At 30.8% G+C, this 22,132-nt stretch overlaps 1 protein-coding gene across 1 annotated transcript; it reads left to right on the top strand.

The window, feature by feature from the left end:
• Positions 1–13,671: 13,671 nt before the first annotated feature.
• On the top strand, positions 13,672–18,457 carry LOC132953595 (DNA ligase 1-like). The gene is made up of 3 exons (XM_061025974.1): positions 13,672–13,686; positions 15,846–16,277; positions 17,381–18,457. The coding sequence occupies exons 1-3, from the start codon at positions 13,672–13,674 to the stop codon at positions 18,455–18,457; spliced, it is 1,524 nt and encodes a 507-aa protein (XP_060881957.1).
• The last annotated feature ends 3,675 nt before the right edge of the window (positions 18,458–22,132 follow it).

Genomic DNA, 22,132 nt, shown 5'->3' on the forward strand with positions numbered 1-22,132 from the left:
ACCGCAATAACGACTGCGGCACGGCGGGTATACAACGCACAGGCCGGTATGGCTACCGACGCGCGGGCGCATAATAATAACAAAAAATAATAATAAATAATATAATGTATAGGTACAAGTCTCTGCAGCATTCCTCGCGGTACCTACGTCAAACCGACGTATAGTGGTACAGCGTGTATATACCTACGCGGTCGATGATGGATAGATTTCAATATCCTACCGCGGAGGCGTATCTATACGGCACACCAGCGTATATAATTGTGTCTGGATATATTGTTGATCATATCATATCCTAACCTAACCGTATAGGTAGCTGGATTGCATATATAAGACGCGTGTACGACAGCGTTTTGCAATAATATATCATATGTTTTTGGAGGGTACATATTAGGTATATCCCAATGAGGTATCCGCACTATATACATTATATATTATAATCGCGAGGCCGAAATCCTTTTCACTTTCCGGAGTCAAAAAATATATGGACATTTTATTTTCAACATATTATTTCTCATAAATTTGTACGTATGTTTGATTTAAAAAAAAATTTAAAATTAAAATTAAAAACCTGCAGTGTATAATATAATATATTGATTTGTTCAACACGAAAACTCATACATTTTCGATATGTATAGGTTGTAGACTTGTAATGATAAATCCTGCATTTTTTTTCTGTCAGAAAATAAAAGCGGTAATCGATTGTATCAGTGGCGGATTCAAGATTGAAATGCGAGTAGGAAAAACTATTACGAGGGGCCAAGGTCGTGTATTAGGACTTTTCTATAGTCGAGACAATATAAGTTACGTACCTAATCTTTTGGCTATAATTTAGGATGGGTCCTAAAACAAAACATAAGCAGATGCCCTGTCCGAATTTTCTGATTAAAGTACCGCTAAATCCTTCACTGCAGGTTCGTATATACGGTTCGTATATACTATTAGGTATATACATACCCTAACTATACCCTGACTATACATACCTATAGGTATCTATCGTATTTCGTGGGTTTAGCAGCTTGATCTCTTAAAAAAATTGTATCGTAGATATAGTATCTATGTTGACTATAGATGACTATTATATATACGCGTGGAGGACTTATTGACACATAATGTATAATTCGAAATTAAAATAAAAGTCAATGCGACATCACTACATCAGTTATAAGTAGACAGTAATGTTAATAGGTATATTAAATTTTAAAGTTTTAAACGCACGCATCGTCCATAATACAATAACCAATGATACTATATCGTGTGACGATATACTTACTTGCGCTTGACCAGTGTTTTACAATAATTATATAATTAGGTAATTGGTTATATTGTAAGTGCAGTATAATAGTCCACAGCATTGACCAATTATGTTGTGCACATAATTAAAGTATTTAAGTGGCGCTTGCATGGTGGTGTACTATATACAACGCTGACCCTTGCGAGTTACGACATATGTTGGTTGGAGACCTTATTAATGTATTACACGTGTTCGTGATACAGTATTATTGCCTATAATATGTTGGTGTCTTTTTGCGTGCAATATTTTTTAGTGATTTATGTGTGAATACACGACAGATGACTTGTATAGTTTAAAACACATGTATAATATATATGTATTTATATTATACTATGTTATTGGGTTTTATGAATCATATTATACGTGATTTTTACGTAATTTGCCAAAATTCGACTGAATGATTATAAAAAAAAATTGTTACTATGTATTTTTCAACTGCCATTGTAACAATATATTAGAAGCCCTATGTATTACATTTTCAAGCTTTTTGACCCGAAGAATAAAATTAATAATTTATGAAAAGTAATGATTTTTAAACAGCTGTAATAACTAATAAGTTGTTTACTGTAGGTGAGTAAAAAAAGATAAGGGGGTATACTAAACTTAATAACCTACATATTTCCAAATAAATTTAATTTATATACAATATACATTCATAATAGTGTGTTTTGATGATTTTATTGCGTATTTGCGTAGTTTGTATTCTGTAGTATAATGGTTATATTTTTATTGATAAAAGAACAACAATGTTTAACCTTATAATATAATATGATACAAACAATTACGATTAGCATAATCTCATTATGAAAGGAAGATATGTTACCTAATAAAGTGGTAGGTACCTAATGCTTGAATTCTTCACGTGTGTCATATGATAATAATATGATGACTAAAGTTTAATTTGAGTTATGACTTTATTAATGTATCTGCACCATTTTCTGTTTTAGGTGACTAGCCGGATTTTTAGTAGTTTTCGGAATTCAGGTTGGGCAATCAGAGGACTATTCGGATGTTTTATACACGCAGATGATTTCTAAATATTTTAAAGAGTTTGGCTATACATCACTAACTATGGTCAACGGATGTTCGCGTCTTTGTTGAGCGTGTCGTCGGAAATATATAATAATATATGCGGTGGTGTGCGGCTATAATAGGGTAGTGCGAAGGGCTCGATATTGGAACATTTTTAGTTTATTGAGTGTAATATATAATTATATAACATTATAGTTAATCATCGCCGTCATGATATTATATCAAACGCATATTATTATATTATAGTTGCAGCTTGCCCACCCCGCTGGCCGTGGTCCCGTCGACCGTGTAAACGAAAAAAGAAACGATAATGATAATAATACTGTGTAATCGATCGATTGATAGCGCTGGACGCGTGAAAAATAAAACGCGTAGATCACAAACGGAGAGCTGATAACGTCATTAAAATATAAGATAATCACATTATAACGTACACGTGTTTATTGCCACCGCTCGCGGAAATCAATCAATACGCGCGTACGCAGCAGGTGGTTGGCTCTTAATTAGTTTTCTCGTACACGCACTTGTAAAAAAACGCGTATAATGCAGGTATATATCCATATATCTGTATAGGACGTAGGTACACGCATTAAAATCGCCACAATAAACCTGCGCGGGGACTAGGTATAGATGTCGATTATAAAACCACGCGGTATATGACATCAAACACGGTACAAGCAGAAAATATGTTATACCCGTGGTAGTTGTAGTGGGTAACCTATAGGTACGTCGTACATGGGTGAAACTCGTCGCCGCCGCCGCTCGTAATAAATTCGTTTTTCGATGAAAATCTAATTAAAACCAGTTTTGTTTTTGTTTCGCTTTGTATTACACATTTTATTATGCATTACACGCCGCGTTAATAATATGTAATGCGTTTACCGCGCGCGTATTTTATTATATTATTATTATTATTTATAATGGCACTTATCCGCCGGCTATATATTTTAATATATTATAAATTATAATATTATGTACATTGCTGCAGTATTTATCGCCGAACGCGCGCGCGGTAACGAGAAGTGCGACCCAACAATCGACATGACTACATGAGTTTTATTATACATGCAGCTGCAAATTGGTTTACATATTATTATTATTATTATTAGGTATTATATTAAAACGTCGCGCGCGAAATTATCGCGTCGTCGTTAATTTCGAAAAATCGTAATTAATATATTATTTAGACGTAAGGTAGCGAATAATAATAATACATATATTATGTACGCTGGTAGGTACACACCTTTATACATAATATAATAATATACAAGTAGCAATCGACTATGCGTGTACTAGTACGTTTTATGTACAAAGATTTTTATTACCTAGCGTAAAATATTTAAATATTACATTATTAACTATTAATTATTATTATTATTATTATAACTATATTGGCGGAATTTATAATTTCCTATCTATTATATCTATCTGTAAAATACGATTTATGTAACATAAATTCATTAATAAATATATATATTAAACATGTATTTACCTATGTAGAATATATTAAGTAATATAGACAAATAGTATCATAAACTTAATTATATATTGTTAGATTCTGAGCGAAACGAGGAAGGAGATAGCCAATAATCATTATATAGTTATGGTGTTACAATCTTGAAATGATTGTTCGATGCGTCTGTATATAGATTTTACTGTTTCCGTTATTTCGTGAAAAATTAAATTACCGCACAATGTTGAATTGAAATTGTAAATCTAATATCTTATCCAATTATTTATATTTAGCACACTTATTCCACTTAACCAAATCCATCTACCTAAAAATCATGTAGGTACATTAAAAAATATAATAAATACATCATTGTAAAATCGTACTAAGTATACCAACATTTCTTTTTTTTACTCAAAATGTAAGAAAAAATGTTTTCGTATTTGGTTTATTTGATTATATAATATATATTCAAAATATTATATAAAATAATACCTAGGTATATTATATTATGATCATCTGTTTATACAACGGGATATACCCAAAATAGTCCTATAACCATATAACCATTATAGTCACCACAATAATCAAATTTTCTTTTATGAACCAATCAAAGTAATTTTTGAAATTTTCCGATTTACAAGTGGTAGTTTACTATATGGTATAGTTATATAGCAGTAAGATTGTAGGATTTTAGTTATTGAACTAAGGTATTTACTTGGTTCTATTGTCATGGCGACCGGACTTATAACTAACTAAAATACGTGGGATACAGTGTATTCCAAAATGCAAATTATTTGGACATGCTTGAGACTGTACGCAGTAGCAGTTTTTACAATATACCTAATATTTGACCTAAGTCCTGGGGCCTAAGTTGATCAGACCGGGCCACACATATGCAAAAAATTAAAATTGCAATGTCCCCGGAAGCGTTTATTACCCATTTGCGTTAGTCCTGAACATAATAACCGGTGGGATGGGTGCAGGTAATTAGTGCTCTGTAGTATAAATTATGATTCATCAAAATTATTATTATAATGCAAATCCAACGTGCAAAAAGAAGAACCATAAAGTATTAAAACAACAGTAGGTATTTATGCACTCACGTAATTTATTGATGCCCTGTCGAGCTACTACGATTATTAATGCCAAATTCTTTTTGTGCCCCAGGCATAATTCCAGTACCGTTTGTCTCGTACACAGTAGGAAGCTTTTTTGTGAGGTCAATATAATATGATTTATTATTATTATTAAATTAAATTAAATTTTTAAATATTTATGAGTTACCCATAGGTATCTTTAAATAAAATATAAATAGCAAGCCTTTTAACTCTACCGGATAATAATCCTATTCACATTTTACACAACAGTTTAGGCAAACGCCGCAAACTAAATGTATAACAACCGATATATAATTAATTAGGTGTACCTATACGTATTTACATCGGATATTATGTTTATCATTATGATGATAAATTAATGAATAAGAAACACAAAATATTACTAACTAGTAGAACAATTTAATAATTGATACATTTTAACAAGTTATTATTATAGTATATAACAGAGAAAAATGTATGTAAATGTAAAAATTTTTAATATTTAACTATATTATTATTTATTTGTAACCGAATACCAATAATATTAATAATAACTAATAAGTAATAACTATTAGTGAAATACTGAATACTCACCAGGATACTATCATTTATCTAGTTCATGTAAAATCTGTAAAGGTCATACTTATCTTACCATACGTTAATAACTATTATTGTATCTTATCAAATATTTCATATTTGTGTTTTTGAAACGTTAAATAGTTTTCGTAAAAAATTAAAATCTGTGACTTAATTATAAAATATATAATTTATACTAAAACACCATATAAGATGTCATGTAGATAGTGTGTTACAATTAAGTTTGCCCAATACACTGCGGTTTTTTTTTGTATAGGTACGTGTGATTATATGGGTGCTCGATATTATTTATCTCCTACTTTAATTGTATGTTTTTTTTATATTTTTATACACTTATAGAAACTTCAAATTTTTGAATGATTTTGCTTTTCTATTAAAATAGTTTTGGAATTCTGTGAAGGAATTTTGTAAAAAAAAAAAAAAACAGCGTGTGCAAACATCGTGTTTTCATCGTCAATCCTTATGTACAGTACGCACTATGTTGCAAATTCGTGACGTCAATGTACCTATAAAATCGAAAAAAGTGATTTCGTTTGTCCTTTTTACTTAATATAATTTATGATGAAATTTCTACTGACAGATTGTTATTTATTTTTCAACTTGGTTTTCGGTCGTAGTTGTTTCGTCGAATATATTATAATTTATATTAGTATATTACACGTAACGTCGTCAACGCAGGGTTTCTTGATAATATCCCTACAGCGTGTTATTATTATGTATACTATAAAATATGTATAGGGTCCGGCGCCAGTTTTCGGTTGCGAGGCAGTGGAAATGCGAAAAAACACATGTGTTGACCATCATCGACCCACGCCGATCGCCATGTATCCTATTTATTATCATATGGTGCATGTACACTTTAAAACGTAGGTACCTACAGATGTACAATATATAGTAATAATTTATATTTACAACCGTTGAATCAGACCATGAACATTCAGCAGTCAATAATAATATTCCGAAACCGGATACAATAAAGTGTCTGTACGGAAAAGGTCATGTCTGATGTCACATTTTCGAAGACACAATAAATGTTTTAACACGTTGAACGACAAAAAGAAAACAAAAACAACCTTTTCTGCAGTATTAGCAAGACTTTTATTTGGATCTGTCATATTTTAAGTCATGCGACGTAAAATATTGTCAATGAATAATAAACAAAAACGATACAACTCGGACGACCCGTAAAAGATTAAAATCGCTGTAACGTGGTCGGGGTAACGACCAGTTAAATATAAGATATCCAGGGAGAATCGTAGGATCCTATAGATATAAATACCGTAGCCAGGGGCAGATATGTAGATATCAGGATCTTAAATATATTTAAATTACTAGGATTCCTTTTCAGTTATAATTGTGTTTTATTGTCTACTAAACACTTACAAATATTAATACTCACAAATATATCAACTATGTTCTATTATACTATGTTACTGTATCGTAGTCATACGGAGTCCGGTAATCGTAGTGTGTATTGAGGTCTAAGGTGCACACCGAACTAACTTACTAATACATTGTGTGTGTTGGCCATAGGCCTTACAAATTATGTGTGTGTTTTAATATTAATAATATATCGGTCAGCAGTTAATTATACATACGGTAGAGTTCGTATTATACACATAGGTGTCATGTAACATATTTATATTTATAATTGTTACATCGCGTGTGACGGATATTATCGTGTTGGCCTGGAAATTCTTATCGGACTACCGGATAAGTAAAATTGAATCTGGAATGTCGGAACTATACTAATAATTAATTCCGTTATGTGTTGACCCGCTGTGTGAAATTTGAAATGGATTTAAGTAAGTTTTTTTTATAAATGAAATTTATTTATTTATTTGATTCGATGTAAACAGAGCTAGCCCACATGATCACTGAATCACATATTATACTCTACACGAAAATAACTAAATAACCCAAACATATAAACAGACAATTAAATTGTTTGTTTTAAAAAAAAATAGCTTAATATTTTATATTTCATATCAATGTTTTATCTTCTCGTATATCATAATAGGTATTTCATAATAATATGCTGGAAATTCGAAAAAAAAATTAATTTTATTTCATAATCATACAACGATAAAAATTACTTAGAAGGTGCAGTGCAATGTGTGCACAACAATTTAAATATTAAATTGATTTCCAGATACTTTCCAATTATATATGAACTGGATGTGATAGCACGAATTCCGATGGCATTGGTAATACATTTGGGGCTAAAAGTAAACTAATTAGTAATTACTGCAAAATATAAATTTTAAAACAAATCTATTAATCTACCGATCTTTAAATTTATTTTACACAGAACATTCAGCTACAAATTATATGCGAAATTCTCCATCCAACATTTTAATGTCCACAGGCAACTCTATAAAAAATATTGATTTTTTTTTGTAATTCTTAAAAAAGTCTTATGGCAAATGTTTTAAGAAATACATAAGAAATTAGATACTATAGTTCTATATAGAAGTATAATAAATATCTCGTTTTTTATTTCATTTTGTATTTAGTCAAGTGTTACTGCTGGGTAACTCACCACCCGCAATCAAAAGCCATGTAAATAAATTCAGCACATAATATGCTCATTGTAAATATTATATTACAGATTGTATATAATCTAATAAATGTTAAAAAAAAAAATGTTGTATTTATTTTATAAATTTAAATATTATAATGTATGATATTAATACCTATTTGTTCTTTTATTATTATTATTATTATTAGCACTCTCAAAAAACTCAAAATACATGATATTAATTAGGGTACAAGATAAATAAAATGTAAAAACATTTTACGTTTTTATAATTTATAGTTACAATTTTAACACGTGTAATGTACAATATTGTATACATTTTATTATGTATGTAATAATGTTGAATCAGTATAATACGAAAAATATTAATTGTTCGTATGTTAAAACAAACATTTTCGATACCGTTTATAAGGAGTTGTATATAGGCAACAACAAGGTTTCCTGTGTAAGGGTCATGACGCCGTGTCTTACATAAATTTTTATATTATCACGATTATATTCACGATTTTTATATTATTTAGTTTTCTCGCTTGAAACGATAAAATTTTATTTTTTATTTATACAATTGTTAAATAATTGTCTTATATGTAAAAATGATATATTATTAATTCATTATAATAATTTTTTTTTTTTGTATTTGCTATACCAGCTATTATGTTGTTTAAATATTAAGTGTTTTAATGATTTCAGAACTTTGGAAAAATGATACTGAAATTTACGCAGTTTTACTAACTACATATTGTAAAGGAAAATTATAGTAATTTAAAAATATAAACATGTGTTGCATTCAGTTTTAACAGTAATTTACAAAAATGGTTTTCTTTAAATAAATATATCGTAGAAAATACAAAAAAAAAAATTAATTAAAATAAATTAATAATTATTACATTTTAGACAATTATACAACAATTGTATAATTAAAAAATTACATTTTATTGTTTCAAGTGAGAAAACTAAATAATATAAAAAGCGTGGTTTTTACAGTAATACGTCATATTTATAAAGAAAACCATTTTTGTAAATTACTGTTGAAACTGAAAGCAAAAAATGTTTATATTTTTAAATTACTATAATTTTCCTTTACAATATGTATGTATTGAATAGTTAGAAAAAACGGTTTTGTTATTTGTCGGATTTATGTGGGACACAGTGTTAAATAGTAAATTATCATAAGTGTATGTATCATTATTTGAGGCAACTTCTTCTTAGTTTCAAACGCTCAAGAAAATTTTAACAATTTGGTGTATCACGTGTACCACATATTATTTCACTGCCAAAATTGATAAATTTTCATTTCACCATACGGATCGATCGATTTTCGTACCGATGATGCGATGATCTTGATATTGAAAATGGATCTAAATATCTTATTATTGTTCACTTTGGATCCAATTAACAACTTTTAAATTTATTTATCAAAAGAAAAACGTAATTCACTGTTGAATATACAATTTATACATTTGTATATTTTTGAAGGCCTCTGCAAATACTATACATTTTTCATCAAAACGACTTTCGTGACTGCAGAAAAAAATTAATTTACTTTTAATCTTTAGTGGTTCGAATTAAAAAAATTAAGATTTTTGGATTTGAAAAAAAATTTACTTTATATTGGTCTGAGCTTATATTTAATAATTTTGATGGTTTTTAATATATTTAATATAAAAATTGAAAATTTTTAATTACGCCAAGAATTTTGTAATATTGAAAAAGTTTTCAACCGATACAATATAATCTTATTTATGCATTCAAACATCTTTACGGTTTTTAAATTAGACCTTTGGAAGTACTTAAACTTTTGTCAGGCGTATAGCTATTTTACATCCAATACATTACATTTGCATTACATCAATTAATTTGCATATTTTGATCTAATGACTAAACTACATGTACACGTGGGTACGTAATATATAATTGGTGGGGAGTATACACACACTTATGATAATTTACTACACACACAATGACCAGCAGTGTCTGCAACGAATGAAAGAATTGCCTAAACACAACTCCTTAAAAATGACACGTTTGCAGGGGCCTCAAGTAAAGTTTTAATAAGTATGTTTAAATGAAAAATTTTTTAAAGTTATTGTAGGATAGAATCCGAAGAAGACAAGATTATAGGAATCCAAATTTGTTTACAAAATCCAACCAAATATTTAGATCGATCAGTATACGTACTATTGTACTAAGTTGGAATGAAAATCTGTGTTTATTAGCATGCAAACAACTGTAGTTCGTTTCAGATATTAATGTTTTTAATATAATGTGTACATGTAACTGATAATATACTTACCAACAAATAAAATTTTACTTTACTTTATTTTACTAAATTGTTCACTATTTAAACATAATTTTGGTTCTATTACCTAGTCAAGTGCTTTATAGTTATGATTAGCAAGTGTACCTATTACCTAATATAGCCTCGTCCGAATATAATAAAATATACGTCATATACTTCAATATATTATGTATATTTTATTTCACACTTTTGTAGCACTTTAGTAGTAGAGCCGTGACAATGATCTGCCTAAACCTACAACATGTTGCGCGCAGCCAGATTCTTGAACACCCGGAACGTATAATAATAAGGGCGCCGGAAAACGAGTGCCGATAACTTCCGAGCACCCATTGTTGAAATGTAAGGAGTATTAGATAGGCAATTTCTTGTACATTTGTGGGGATTGTGAATTTGTCATACAATAATTCTGCCCTCCTAAGCCAAAAGTCAGTAAGAAACAATGTAGTAGTTTTGAGAAAAATAACTTTTTATGAATCACCTTGTTGTTTTTATCAAATTATCAAAATAAAATAATAAATTAATTTGTCTGTAGAATCTAATAACGCTCATGGATAAACTCTAAACTACCTCTTAACACCTCAAAACGCATATACGTTCTTTTAGCTTAGTTTTGTGAGACATAATATTATTGTTTACAGAGGGAAAATGCAGTATGAGTACATTTATTAATAGCATAACCATGAAATAATATAAAATAATATAATATAATCATGGTTGATGGGCCAAATACAATCACAGAATTAATAACAACCAGGCGCGTACTGGGCCCATTTTCCTCACCGGGAAACTGGATATAATAAGGGCTCACTTACTATATACAATATGCTTACTAATACATAGGCGTATTAAAGGGGGGCTAAGCCCCAAAAAAAATCGACCACTCTATGCCTATGTACTAATAGCAATGAGTCCCATGTATACCTATGTAAACTTGGTATAACTTTGAAACTTTAGACTTAAGAGTAATATACTTACTTACAAACAGCACGGGGTCCGTGATTTAGGTTGATTTCCTACCTGATAATATACTGCTACAAATCTCTCAGATACCGCCAGTGCTCGCTCGTTATGGCTATATATTGAAATATAATATAATTTAGACTTAAATAGACATTGCTTTCACTGTGTGTTACATCCAAAAGCAGTTGAACAAGCAGAATTTTTTTTCTGGGCAACGGAAAAGTTAATATACATTTTTAACACCATACTGTGAATATTAAATAAGGAAATGAACAAAGTTTGAGTCATATAGAGTTGGGACATTTAACAGGCAATGATGTGCACGGAATCAGCTATTATATACATAATATAATGTACACTGAAACCATAAAATATCCATTCAAAAAAAAAAAAATTTAAATACATTTAAAATACTTTTAAGTTTTAAAACAAGTTATAAATAAACTGTGAAACATAAGCTACTACACGGAATATTGGCATATAAGTAAATCACACACTAAATTAAAATTTAGTTGTTTTAAATAACTAGCTGAATTCGTGCACTTCGTTGCCTGTTAAATATACCAACTCTTTATGACTCAAACTTTGTTCAATTCGTTATTTAATACTCGGTGTATGGTGTTCAAAATTTATCTTAACTTTTCCGTTGCCCGGAATAAAAATTTTGATTTGCAGCTGTAAATTATCAGGTAGGCAATCTACCTGCGGTAGATCGCGGACCCCGTGCTGTTTGTACGTAAGTGTATGATTTAACTCTAAAGTATTAAAGTTATACCAAGTTTGTCGTATTCTACCTATGGTGGATTAATATAATCAATTAATACAAAATACTAACCTAATACCTGTTGCGTCACTGCTGTATTTTTGACATACAGTGGATTTTCCTAAAATTTTCTTTTATAGAAACCTTCTCCATGATATACTCTTTCGCTTAAAGAAAAAAATCAAGAAGATCTGATAAGTAGTTCCAGAGTTTAACATGTACAAAGATTTTCATTTCACATTTATATAATTAGAAGATATATATATTGACAACAAATAATATTACAAATCAACAAACATGCCCGTAACCAATAGCAAGCAATCAAGGCTGGGCAAGTTAATGATTTTTTTTTTTTTTAACTCAGTTAAGTTAAGTTAATATGCACCAATAACAAAAAGTTAAAAGTTAAAAGTTAATTTAACTCTAGGTCAATTCAGTTAAGTTAAAAGTTAATACACACTTTTTGTTAACTTTTTATTAAGTTAAAAAAAAGTTAATTTGTTTATACAACGCTAGTGTACTTAATTTTTTTCCAACCCAAAACTAAATTATAGGATATATTGTTAATACTTCATACAGTATTTCCATATAAGTTAGATTCGAATGATATACAATTTTAACTTTAAACAATTTACGATACATATTTTTTGACATGGAAACGAAAATAGAAAGACTGAAATAGTGAAATATTATAAAATTAAAAACAAAATAAATTAACTTAACTTACTTTTTAAAATGAAAAATTAACTCGTTAATTTCACGTTAGTTAAAAAAGAAATTTAGTAAGTTAACAGTTAAGTTAATGAAAAGCCAAAAGTAACAAGTTAAGTTAAAATAAAATTAACTTTTTAACTTTACTTAACTTTTTAACTCGTTAATGCCCAGCCTTGCAAGCAATACACTATTATTATTTTAATCTGCAACTCAATTTTTATTATTTAGTTAATTTTTTTCTGGACAGATGGCGTCACTATTGTATTTTTTGACATCCAAATTTTCTACTTTTCCGGTGGATTTTTCTAAAATTGTATTACATAAGAACCTTCTCCTGACAATTACGAACACAACAAAAAAAGATTAGCGAAATCGGTGTAGCTGTTCACGCGTGATGCGATGACCAAAGGAAACAGGGATCCATTTTTATATATAGAGATAAACTGTATACAATATTGTTTTCAACTGTTTAAAATTCAAATAATTATTTATTTAATACAACTCTGACCGTGGTATATCTTTCGAGACATAATAAAGATAACATTTTAAATAAAATTAATATAGGTACTTTTGATTAATAAACTTAAGTCAAAATCATAGAAAAGTAAGTAAAGTTAAGTCATAAGTATTGATTATAATTTATAATAAATAACTAGAGGGACTGCCTCACATGTAGTTAAGTATATTTGTATTTATGTTATCAGTAGATTCCTATTACATTAGTTACATAATATTAATTAGAATGTTGATGCCCTTGGCAACTGTTTTATCATTACAAACAACAGGGTTTTAGTCAAAGTAATAACTTACAATTCTTTAATTCTGATTTTAAGTATACCTAGTAAATGAATCTACAAAAATTATATGAAAAAGCTTTGTGGAACTAGTGGATTTTCTAACTGCATACCTATAGTTTCTGAATTATCATGTGTCAGCCCGAGGTAAGAACTAAACCATTTTTACAAATTTATTTTCTTTATAGACATATAGTTTTTGAAGGTATGTTTTAATTTTAAATACGACATAAAAACCTCGGAAGTCACTATGCTGTATCGTAGGTGTCGAGTGTACCCTAAAATCGTAATTTTCAATTCAAATATACTATTTTATGAAAATTTGAACTTTAAATGTCTTTAAAAAAATTGCACGAAAGAAGTAAACCATGTCCCGACCAAAACCCATCCGATCCCGCGCACTCCCTACTCAACGGCAAACATTAATTAATGTTCGGTGCATTCGGAAATACTCGACGCTATAATTTATATAATACATACATCTAAAACGTTGCTGCACAAAGTGGAAGAAATTGTCCCTCTAACCGATTACTACGTCAGTCTACATGCACGAAATGGCTTATACTTATCTCGTGGCCCAGAGCCTAGGTACCTTGTTAAGATTTTAGGTTGCTGTGGTAACTTGTTAACAGATTTTCTAGCTTACAGAGTATAACATTTTTTATCAACATTTATAGAAACAAAAATATAATGTAGATATTTACATTTACCTATTCTTTTTTGAGTTACAACAAAATAACAAAATTGATTTTGTGTGATTATTTGATATTTGATTAGGTAATTTTAATACAGTGCAATATAGTGTAATTTTAGCTCCGTGCTCCCTTTGATTTTTTTCCAGGATTTAAAAATTGTTTTTTTTTCCACTTTTAAGTCCTAACAAATTATAAAAAGTTCAACAGACAAGTGTTGGTTTAGAGTCAGTCTGCTTAATATTTTTTCCATTTATGGCTGTTTTCTTTTCTACGAAGAGTGAAGGTAAATTCATATTTCATACATTTTATTGACGTGTGCTGCACATTTCGGAACACGATTGTGCTATTGTTAGCGTTATCTTCATTTTGAACGTTCCACGTGTCAAGGCCACTCCAAATGCGTTGTCTTTTGTATTGTGTGCAGACTATCTGACACAAATTACTATCGTCTGATGAATTTAATTAAGTAATTTTGGGCATGCGTAAAACTCTGGATGTTACTTTGGCTCAATGTAAGGCCTTATTCCTTTCATTCAACAAACACTTTAGAGAACTTCATTCATTGTACTCTAAGCATATTATTATGTTTGAATTTAGTAATATTTAATATTATAATTATTACCAGCTAGGTACCTAAATCAGAATAAAATATGTTAAATTATGTCCTAAACAATTTTAAAAAATGTGTCAATATATGAAATGTACATCATTGTTGAATTTATAGACTCTTATACTATAAAATAGCAAGCGAGTGGCTGAATGTACTCGAATGGTCCTGAATGTCAAGGCGAAACATCATTACAATGGCGTGCCGCGACGTCGCCGTAGTTATATTATTGTTATATTATATTGTGGGTGCTAATCACCGAGTTTTTTTTGTAAATAGGAAGCCCTGAGAGCCCAAAGCCTGATTTATTGGTAATTAATATTATTTGTGTAAGGCGCGAATCGCCATATTATATTATTTGTCGAATTGTCGATTTTAGGATTATTTTATACAGGCACAGGTATAGCGGCTGGTCAGCAGAGCACCGGCAATCTGTGAGTTTTTATTATTATTATATTGTTGAGCCATTAGGCATATTATTATACTTGTACAAGTTACAGCTCAAAGATCTACCTATATATTATTATTATTCTGTTAAGCCAAAAGGGTCACGCATTATAATTCTCATTATTGAGACCATTGTGTTGCTGTAAATTATTATATTTTGTACTATTATTATTTAAATTGTGTGTTAAAACAGCAACTCAATATACAGTAACTTCTTGTTATACCATTTATGCTAGAGTTACCTATTTTCATTCGTTCCTAAGTATACTTACACACCTACACATCCACCGCACACTAGCACTCAGAGTTTTTTGCTCGGCGATCCCGTCCACTACTCTTGAGTCGCTATACACACATTATACACTACACAGGTCGGTCGGTGCGTGAGTGTTGTGCGCGAAGTATTTTGGTGACCGGGCGACACGCACTAGTATTGTACGTACCCGGCCCGTACAGCTAGTAAATTATAAAGTAGTCGTCCATTTAAAACGTATGCCGTCTCATCATAGCTCGTAACAAATAAGATAATTATAATGAAACAGGCATTCTTTTAACAGGTCAATATATGTACAAATACGAATCGAGATCAAGGGCTCTTTCATGAACAGCAAACGTTGAACACTGAACTGTTGGAGCTCAACGAATGGACGGAACAGAGAATGAACAAGCAAATGATGCTGCACAACCGGATGGTGGTATATTACGATCGGATGTTGACAAAATGCAACGTGTACGAAGAGGAATTGGAACGAACTCGCACGGAAAATGCACGTTTCAAATTCACCTCACAGTGTCTGATGGACAAGATCAAAGAATTGACCAGTACTATTGTCAAAAATTCTTCGATTAATTCCTTAAATAATGATGAAGTTAACGATACTAATAAGGATGAAGATTGCAATAAAGATAACGATCACGATAAAGATAACGATCAAGATAAAGATAACGATAATGATAACGATACAGATTCGATAGCTACATACTTGGAGGTGAGTCCATTTTTAACTGATAAATGTGTATAGAAATAGGAATGGGTATATATTAAAGTTTAATCTATCTAGGGTGAGCTCGTGCAGTAGTGTAATATCTGATCTAGGTGTATATTGTATATTAACTGTTTGTTGAAAAAAACAGTAATAATACATAATAAGTTAAGTGTGCCTATTTAAATTTGTTTTGTTATTTTTCAACAACTCTATTGTTATCAGTGTTTGCTGTAACTACGAACGCAAACAGTTTCAAACATAACCACCCCAGGAGCGTACCAAATAGGATTTTATTTGGGGGGGGGGGGGGGGGGAGTTTGTAGTTTGGCAAATTTTCAAAATTGATTATATGACAAAATTTTCAAAATTGATTCATGACAACTGGTTTTGGTTATCTTATATTGGAGCCATTTCATCATTAGGCTATTAAAATGTTTTTAATATAAGAGTTTATAACAAATTCAAGTTTTTTATACTAATTATGAATAAAATACTCATAACCTACCATTAATTAGGTATAATAAAAGGGGGGGGGGACAAGTGGGTCACTACAATGCCTGGGTAAATATTTAGATCTTTAGTACATTTTGGACGATTGTATTAAAAATTGATTATACCAATATCCGTTGATCACGTGCGCAATCATCAAATTTAGGACTTAAACACACTTTTACGCTTTATATACTAAGTAAATTATTAATCAACGATGAAAACCACAATTTTCGTATGGAAAACACCCCTCCCCCACAACTAGGTTCGCCCATAACCCGTACTAATATAATATTATTTCGTCATGCTCTCGTACCACATAATGACATTGTCATGGGTATAATATTATAAATTCTTAATCATTCCTTTCTTGCCTTTCATGCATTTGCATTTTTTTCTGATTAATTTTATTGTATGTTTAATATAAGTATCACTACGATTGTCATGAGATACTCAAACATATTTTTGCTGCTTATTTTGCATATTTTGACGATTTTAATAGACATCTTATTTTTAGTTTTAAGATCATATTTTGAATATTTATCAAAAACATATTTTGTAAGATCTTTTAATTGCATTAAAGTCTGTAATTTCAATCTAAATATTATATGTTGCAGGTGTGTTCCAAAACTTTAATAGACGAAGTTGGCGCATACAAGGAACGGGTCGAGAATGCGACAATAGAGTTGGGCAATCTCAAAGACCAGCTTACCAGGTCAGTGGAAAAGCAGGTGTGTCTTAAGGAGTGTGTGGACGAATTGACAGTGCTGTCAAAAACAGAACGGATGAAGCGGGACCAAGATGAGCTGGAACTGCGGACGACGGTGGACCGACTGACGGCTGAGCTTGTCGAGGTGCAACAGGAAATGAGCCGATTGCAGTCGGTCGAGGCTGAGATATCAGTCAAGTTGATGCACCGTGAATCTGAGCAGGGCGAGCTTGATGAAGTGGTGCGTTCAGACAATGCCCGGCTGCAGGCTCAGCTGGGGAAGAGTGCAATTGAGGAGGCCGCGCTGCAATCGAAGCTATACGATCTGGAGCTGGAGCTGTCCAAGCGAACGGAAGCGTCAAAAATGCAGCAGGAACCGTATCAGGTCAGCTTTGGCAGCGAGTCGATAGACGGCTCGTCTACGTCATTGATAATGTACCAGTGTAATCTGTCCCGAACGAGCGACGATCAAGTGGCCAGTTTTCCGGACCTAGGACGCGGTGACGACCAATTGATACCGTGTTTGTTGTCGTCAACAAAGAGCTGCGCCGTCGCTGAGAACGCCCAACTACCGTGTTCGCAATCGACCAACGATGACTGCCGACCATCGTGTTTGGATTCGACTAACGATGACCACCAACCGTCGTCTTCAACGTCAACTGCTGTGCAAGGCAGCGCCGAGACAGCCTCTGATCCAACAGAGGATGAGTTGAGTAATCGTCGTTTGGCTGAAATTATTAAACAATATGCGAGCCAGGACGACGATGATTGCCCCGCTGTGCAAGGTAGCGCCGAGACAGCCTCTGAACCATCACAGGATGAGTGGAATAATCAACGTTTGGATGAACTTATTAAACAATATGCGACCCAGGACGACGATGATTGCCCTGCTGTTCAAGGCAGCGCCGAGACAGCCTCTGAACCATCACAGGATGAGTGGAAAAATTTTCATTTGGCTGAACTTATTAAACAATATGAGAGCTAGCACGATAATGATTGCTAAATATTTTTGTTATTGGAAGTAATGGTATTTAAATTTTTTTTCTATTGTCTGAGCCAGTCTTGTCAAACCACCGCACACACTACGTTAAACCTCACACAGTTACAGAAACTTAGACGTCCAGCTCAACCGATGCTAACCTAACCGATGGTAACTATCTAATAAACCATATTATGTGTCTGGAATTTTTTATTTTTGCAAATTAGCAAATTTTAACTTAACACTAAATTAAGTTACTTTTTTTTCAAAGTTAACTTTTAATTTAACGAGTTAACGAAAAAATATACGGGTAACTTTTAATTTCACTTAACTTAATTACTTTAAAATAACTTAACTTAACGAGTTAAAAAAATCGTTAACTTGCCCAGCCTTGCACATTATACACTTTTATTGAATTCCCACGATTTTTCCAAGATCTGACGACTGACTTAGGCTAAAGATTTCATTGTTGACCTGTTGGGTCGGAAACCACCTAGATAATCTCCCAAAATCTCTTCGGCTAATGGCTTAACCCTGTATAATATGCAATAATTTGTAGGCAAATGTAGCAAAGCCAATTCTCAATAATTATTACATATTTGTGGCTTTGTGTATCGTCTTGTTTATACTGAGCATATCACTGCAACATTCTAGCTTTCTGGTGGTTCTTTTTTTTTCATAAATATAATAATAACACCTTATATTAAATTAATTTCTGTGTTTGTTTATTCATTGGTACATATAAACATAAACAATTCTATAAGTTAACACATTATATTCTTTCAACTATTGCATTTGTAAAAGTGTTTGGTGTGCTTGTCAATATATTATAATTACAATATAATATAATATAATATAATATGGTAAATGGACATTCCCCACCCCCGACTGTTTTAAGTGTAGTAGGACATTTCCCCCCGTTTTTTTAAAAGTTCATTATTGACTTATAATATTGAATTTAATAATATAATATTATTTATTATTTTATATGAAATTTTTCTTTTGAAATAAAATATAAAATACATAAAATAGTTTTTATTTTCATAAATATAATAGATTACAAATGTATATGTTTAATCAACTGATTTACTTACTTGAAACAATGAAAATTTAAAAAAAAATAAGTAGTAATAAAGTATAATATAATAAATAATTAATAAAAATGGTTAAAAATTCCGACATAAATATGATGATACATTTTGTAAAAAACATTTGAATTCTGATTCTTTTGTTATTTCTTAACTTATATTTTTTAGCCTTTTGCATATTTTTTTTTAATTTTTTTTTTTGTTAAAACTGTACCAGTTTGAATATTTATTAATTTAATAAATGCTTGTGAATTTGATTCAAGTAGTTCAGTTGATAAAAAATATACATCTATAATTCATTATATTTATGAAAATATTTGAAAATATTAGACAATAGGCATAAATTAATTTCATATTAAATAATAATATTTTATTATTAAATAATAACTTTAAAAAAAATGGGGGGAAATGTCTACGATTCATATAATATACATAATTAAACTCAATTTGTTATGGTACTTAAATTTCAACTATGTCCTCACTGTCCACCAAACCTAACGTACATTGCAATCATATTAACTTCTATTATTGCTGTATAATAATATTATAAAGAGGAAAGATTTGATTGTTTGTATTGAATAGGCTCCGAAACTACAGAACCGATTTAAATGAAATTTGGTACATAGATACTTTAGACACTGAGAAAAAACATAGGCTACTTTTTAGTACTAAAAAAGGGCTGTAAGGGGCTGAAAGGGACTGTAAGGGGCTATACTAGTCTGAATTGAAAAATTATTTTTTTGTTGGATAGTCCATTCATTGATGAAGGCTAAAGGCTATATAACATCACGTTACGATCAATTAATAAAAGTGCCCAAACAGGGATTTTGAGATTTACGATGGAAATATTCGTTTATAAATGGTTGCTATTGGTTATAGGAGAAATAATTAATAGAAATAGTATTTAATTATTATTGGTTGCTATTGGTTAATCGGGCAGATCAGGTACAAGCATGTATCAAATCGAATTTTCACACATTGCCTACCAGGGTGGCTGAGTTGCACTTACTGCAGTGAGTTACACCAAAAAGAGTTGAACAATCACAATTTGTTTAAGAGTTGTCATTTTGTACGGGCTACAAAGTGCGCAGTATCAACTATAGCCTATATTATAATATTATATAAATTAATTTTTGTGTGCAGATCTCTGGGAAGAAGATAGGCTAATTTAAAAATGGTTAAATTTGGTTACGTTAGGTTTTTTATTCGTAGGAATTTAGTACGGTTAGGTTAGGTTAGGATTATGTATTAATTGATTACGTTAATCCACTGTATTATATCAAAATAAACTTGGTATAACTTTGATACTTTAGAGTTAAATCATACACTTACATAGAAACCGCACTGGGTCCGCGATCCACCGCAGGTAGATTGCCCACCTGATAATACACTGCTGCGAATCAGAATTTTTATTCCAGGCAACAGAAAAATTTTGAACACCATACACCGAAAATTAACAAATTGAACAAAGTGTGAGTCATATAGAGTTGGTACATTTAACGGACAACAAAGTGCACAGGATTAGCTAGTAATAACATAATAGGTTTTAACTCAGTACCGTCTACCATTACTTATGATTTATGAACTAAAAAACGTTTAATTTATTTTAGCCACATAAATATTAATAAGCTTCTTGCTACTATAATAATTTAATGATTAATAACTTCTTAGAACTATTCTTTAATCATACTACATAGATTTAATACAATTCTTATTAGAAAACCGATATTCAATTGGTCAATGGTAACAGACATTTTTTTGAAGCGGTTGACGCTTAATCAGTAATCTATAATATTGAGTTTAGAGGAAATTCTATAACAGAAAACATTTTGCAGTACAAAACGCCAACGATTGAAACGTTGAAAATGTTGAAAATCGTAAGCGCTTAGTGTGGTATGTAAATTAACCAAGGTATACTTTATACTCGTACATTTCGAGACATAGGTAATAGGTAACAGTTCTAATTTTAAACTAAATAAACATAGGTACTTTTAATTTCCACAATTCCTTGCTTACTAGCGATGACTAGATTTTGTAATTATTATTTTTACTGTAAATGTTATATTTTTTTTATTTTCCTTAATAAACGAGGTGGCCAGTGAGACCGCAATAGGAATTCATATTTCCCTCCCTGCCCGCGATTCCAAGCCTGAAAAAAAAGGTCTTGTTTAAGTCAAAATGATAGAAAAGTAAGTTAAGTTAATTATTGATTATAAGCTAGAGAGCGGTAGGTATTGGTTATTGGAACTGAACAGACAAAACGCTGGATCATGTCGTTTGAAATGTTTGCAAACGTTTACTTTATTGTTTACCAAAGAGACAGCCCGAATTTCTCTGTTATCAAACGTTTCCAACGTTCATCGCTATAGAATTTCCTAGCGGTAATCGACAATTGCGTTAACGGTTTCAAGACGGTTTTAAATGGTACATTAGGTACATAGGTATGTTTGTTACAAATGATGAAAGAAATATCACAAAATTACATAAATCACGAACATATATTATATTATATACGTCGTTATAGCGCGCGGCCCCACATTCTATTACAGACGGATGGACTTTGTCGCTTATCTATTACCCTTACGCTAAAAAT

The sequence above is a fragment of the Metopolophium dirhodum genome, chromosome 1, assembly GCF_019925205.1.
Source record: "Metopolophium dirhodum isolate CAU chromosome 1, ASM1992520v1, whole genome shotgun sequence".
NCBI classification, from domain to species: domain Eukaryota; kingdom Metazoa; phylum Arthropoda; class Insecta; order Hemiptera; family Aphididae; genus Metopolophium; species Metopolophium dirhodum.

What these genes read in the sequence shown, in the direction of transcription:
- LOC132953595 (XM_061025974.1), top strand. An exon ending in CGATAGCTACATACTTGGAG is followed by an intron (nt 16,278 to 17,380) that starts GTGAGTCCATTT and finishes TATATGTTGCAG; the next exon opens with GTGTGTTCCAAAACTTTAAT.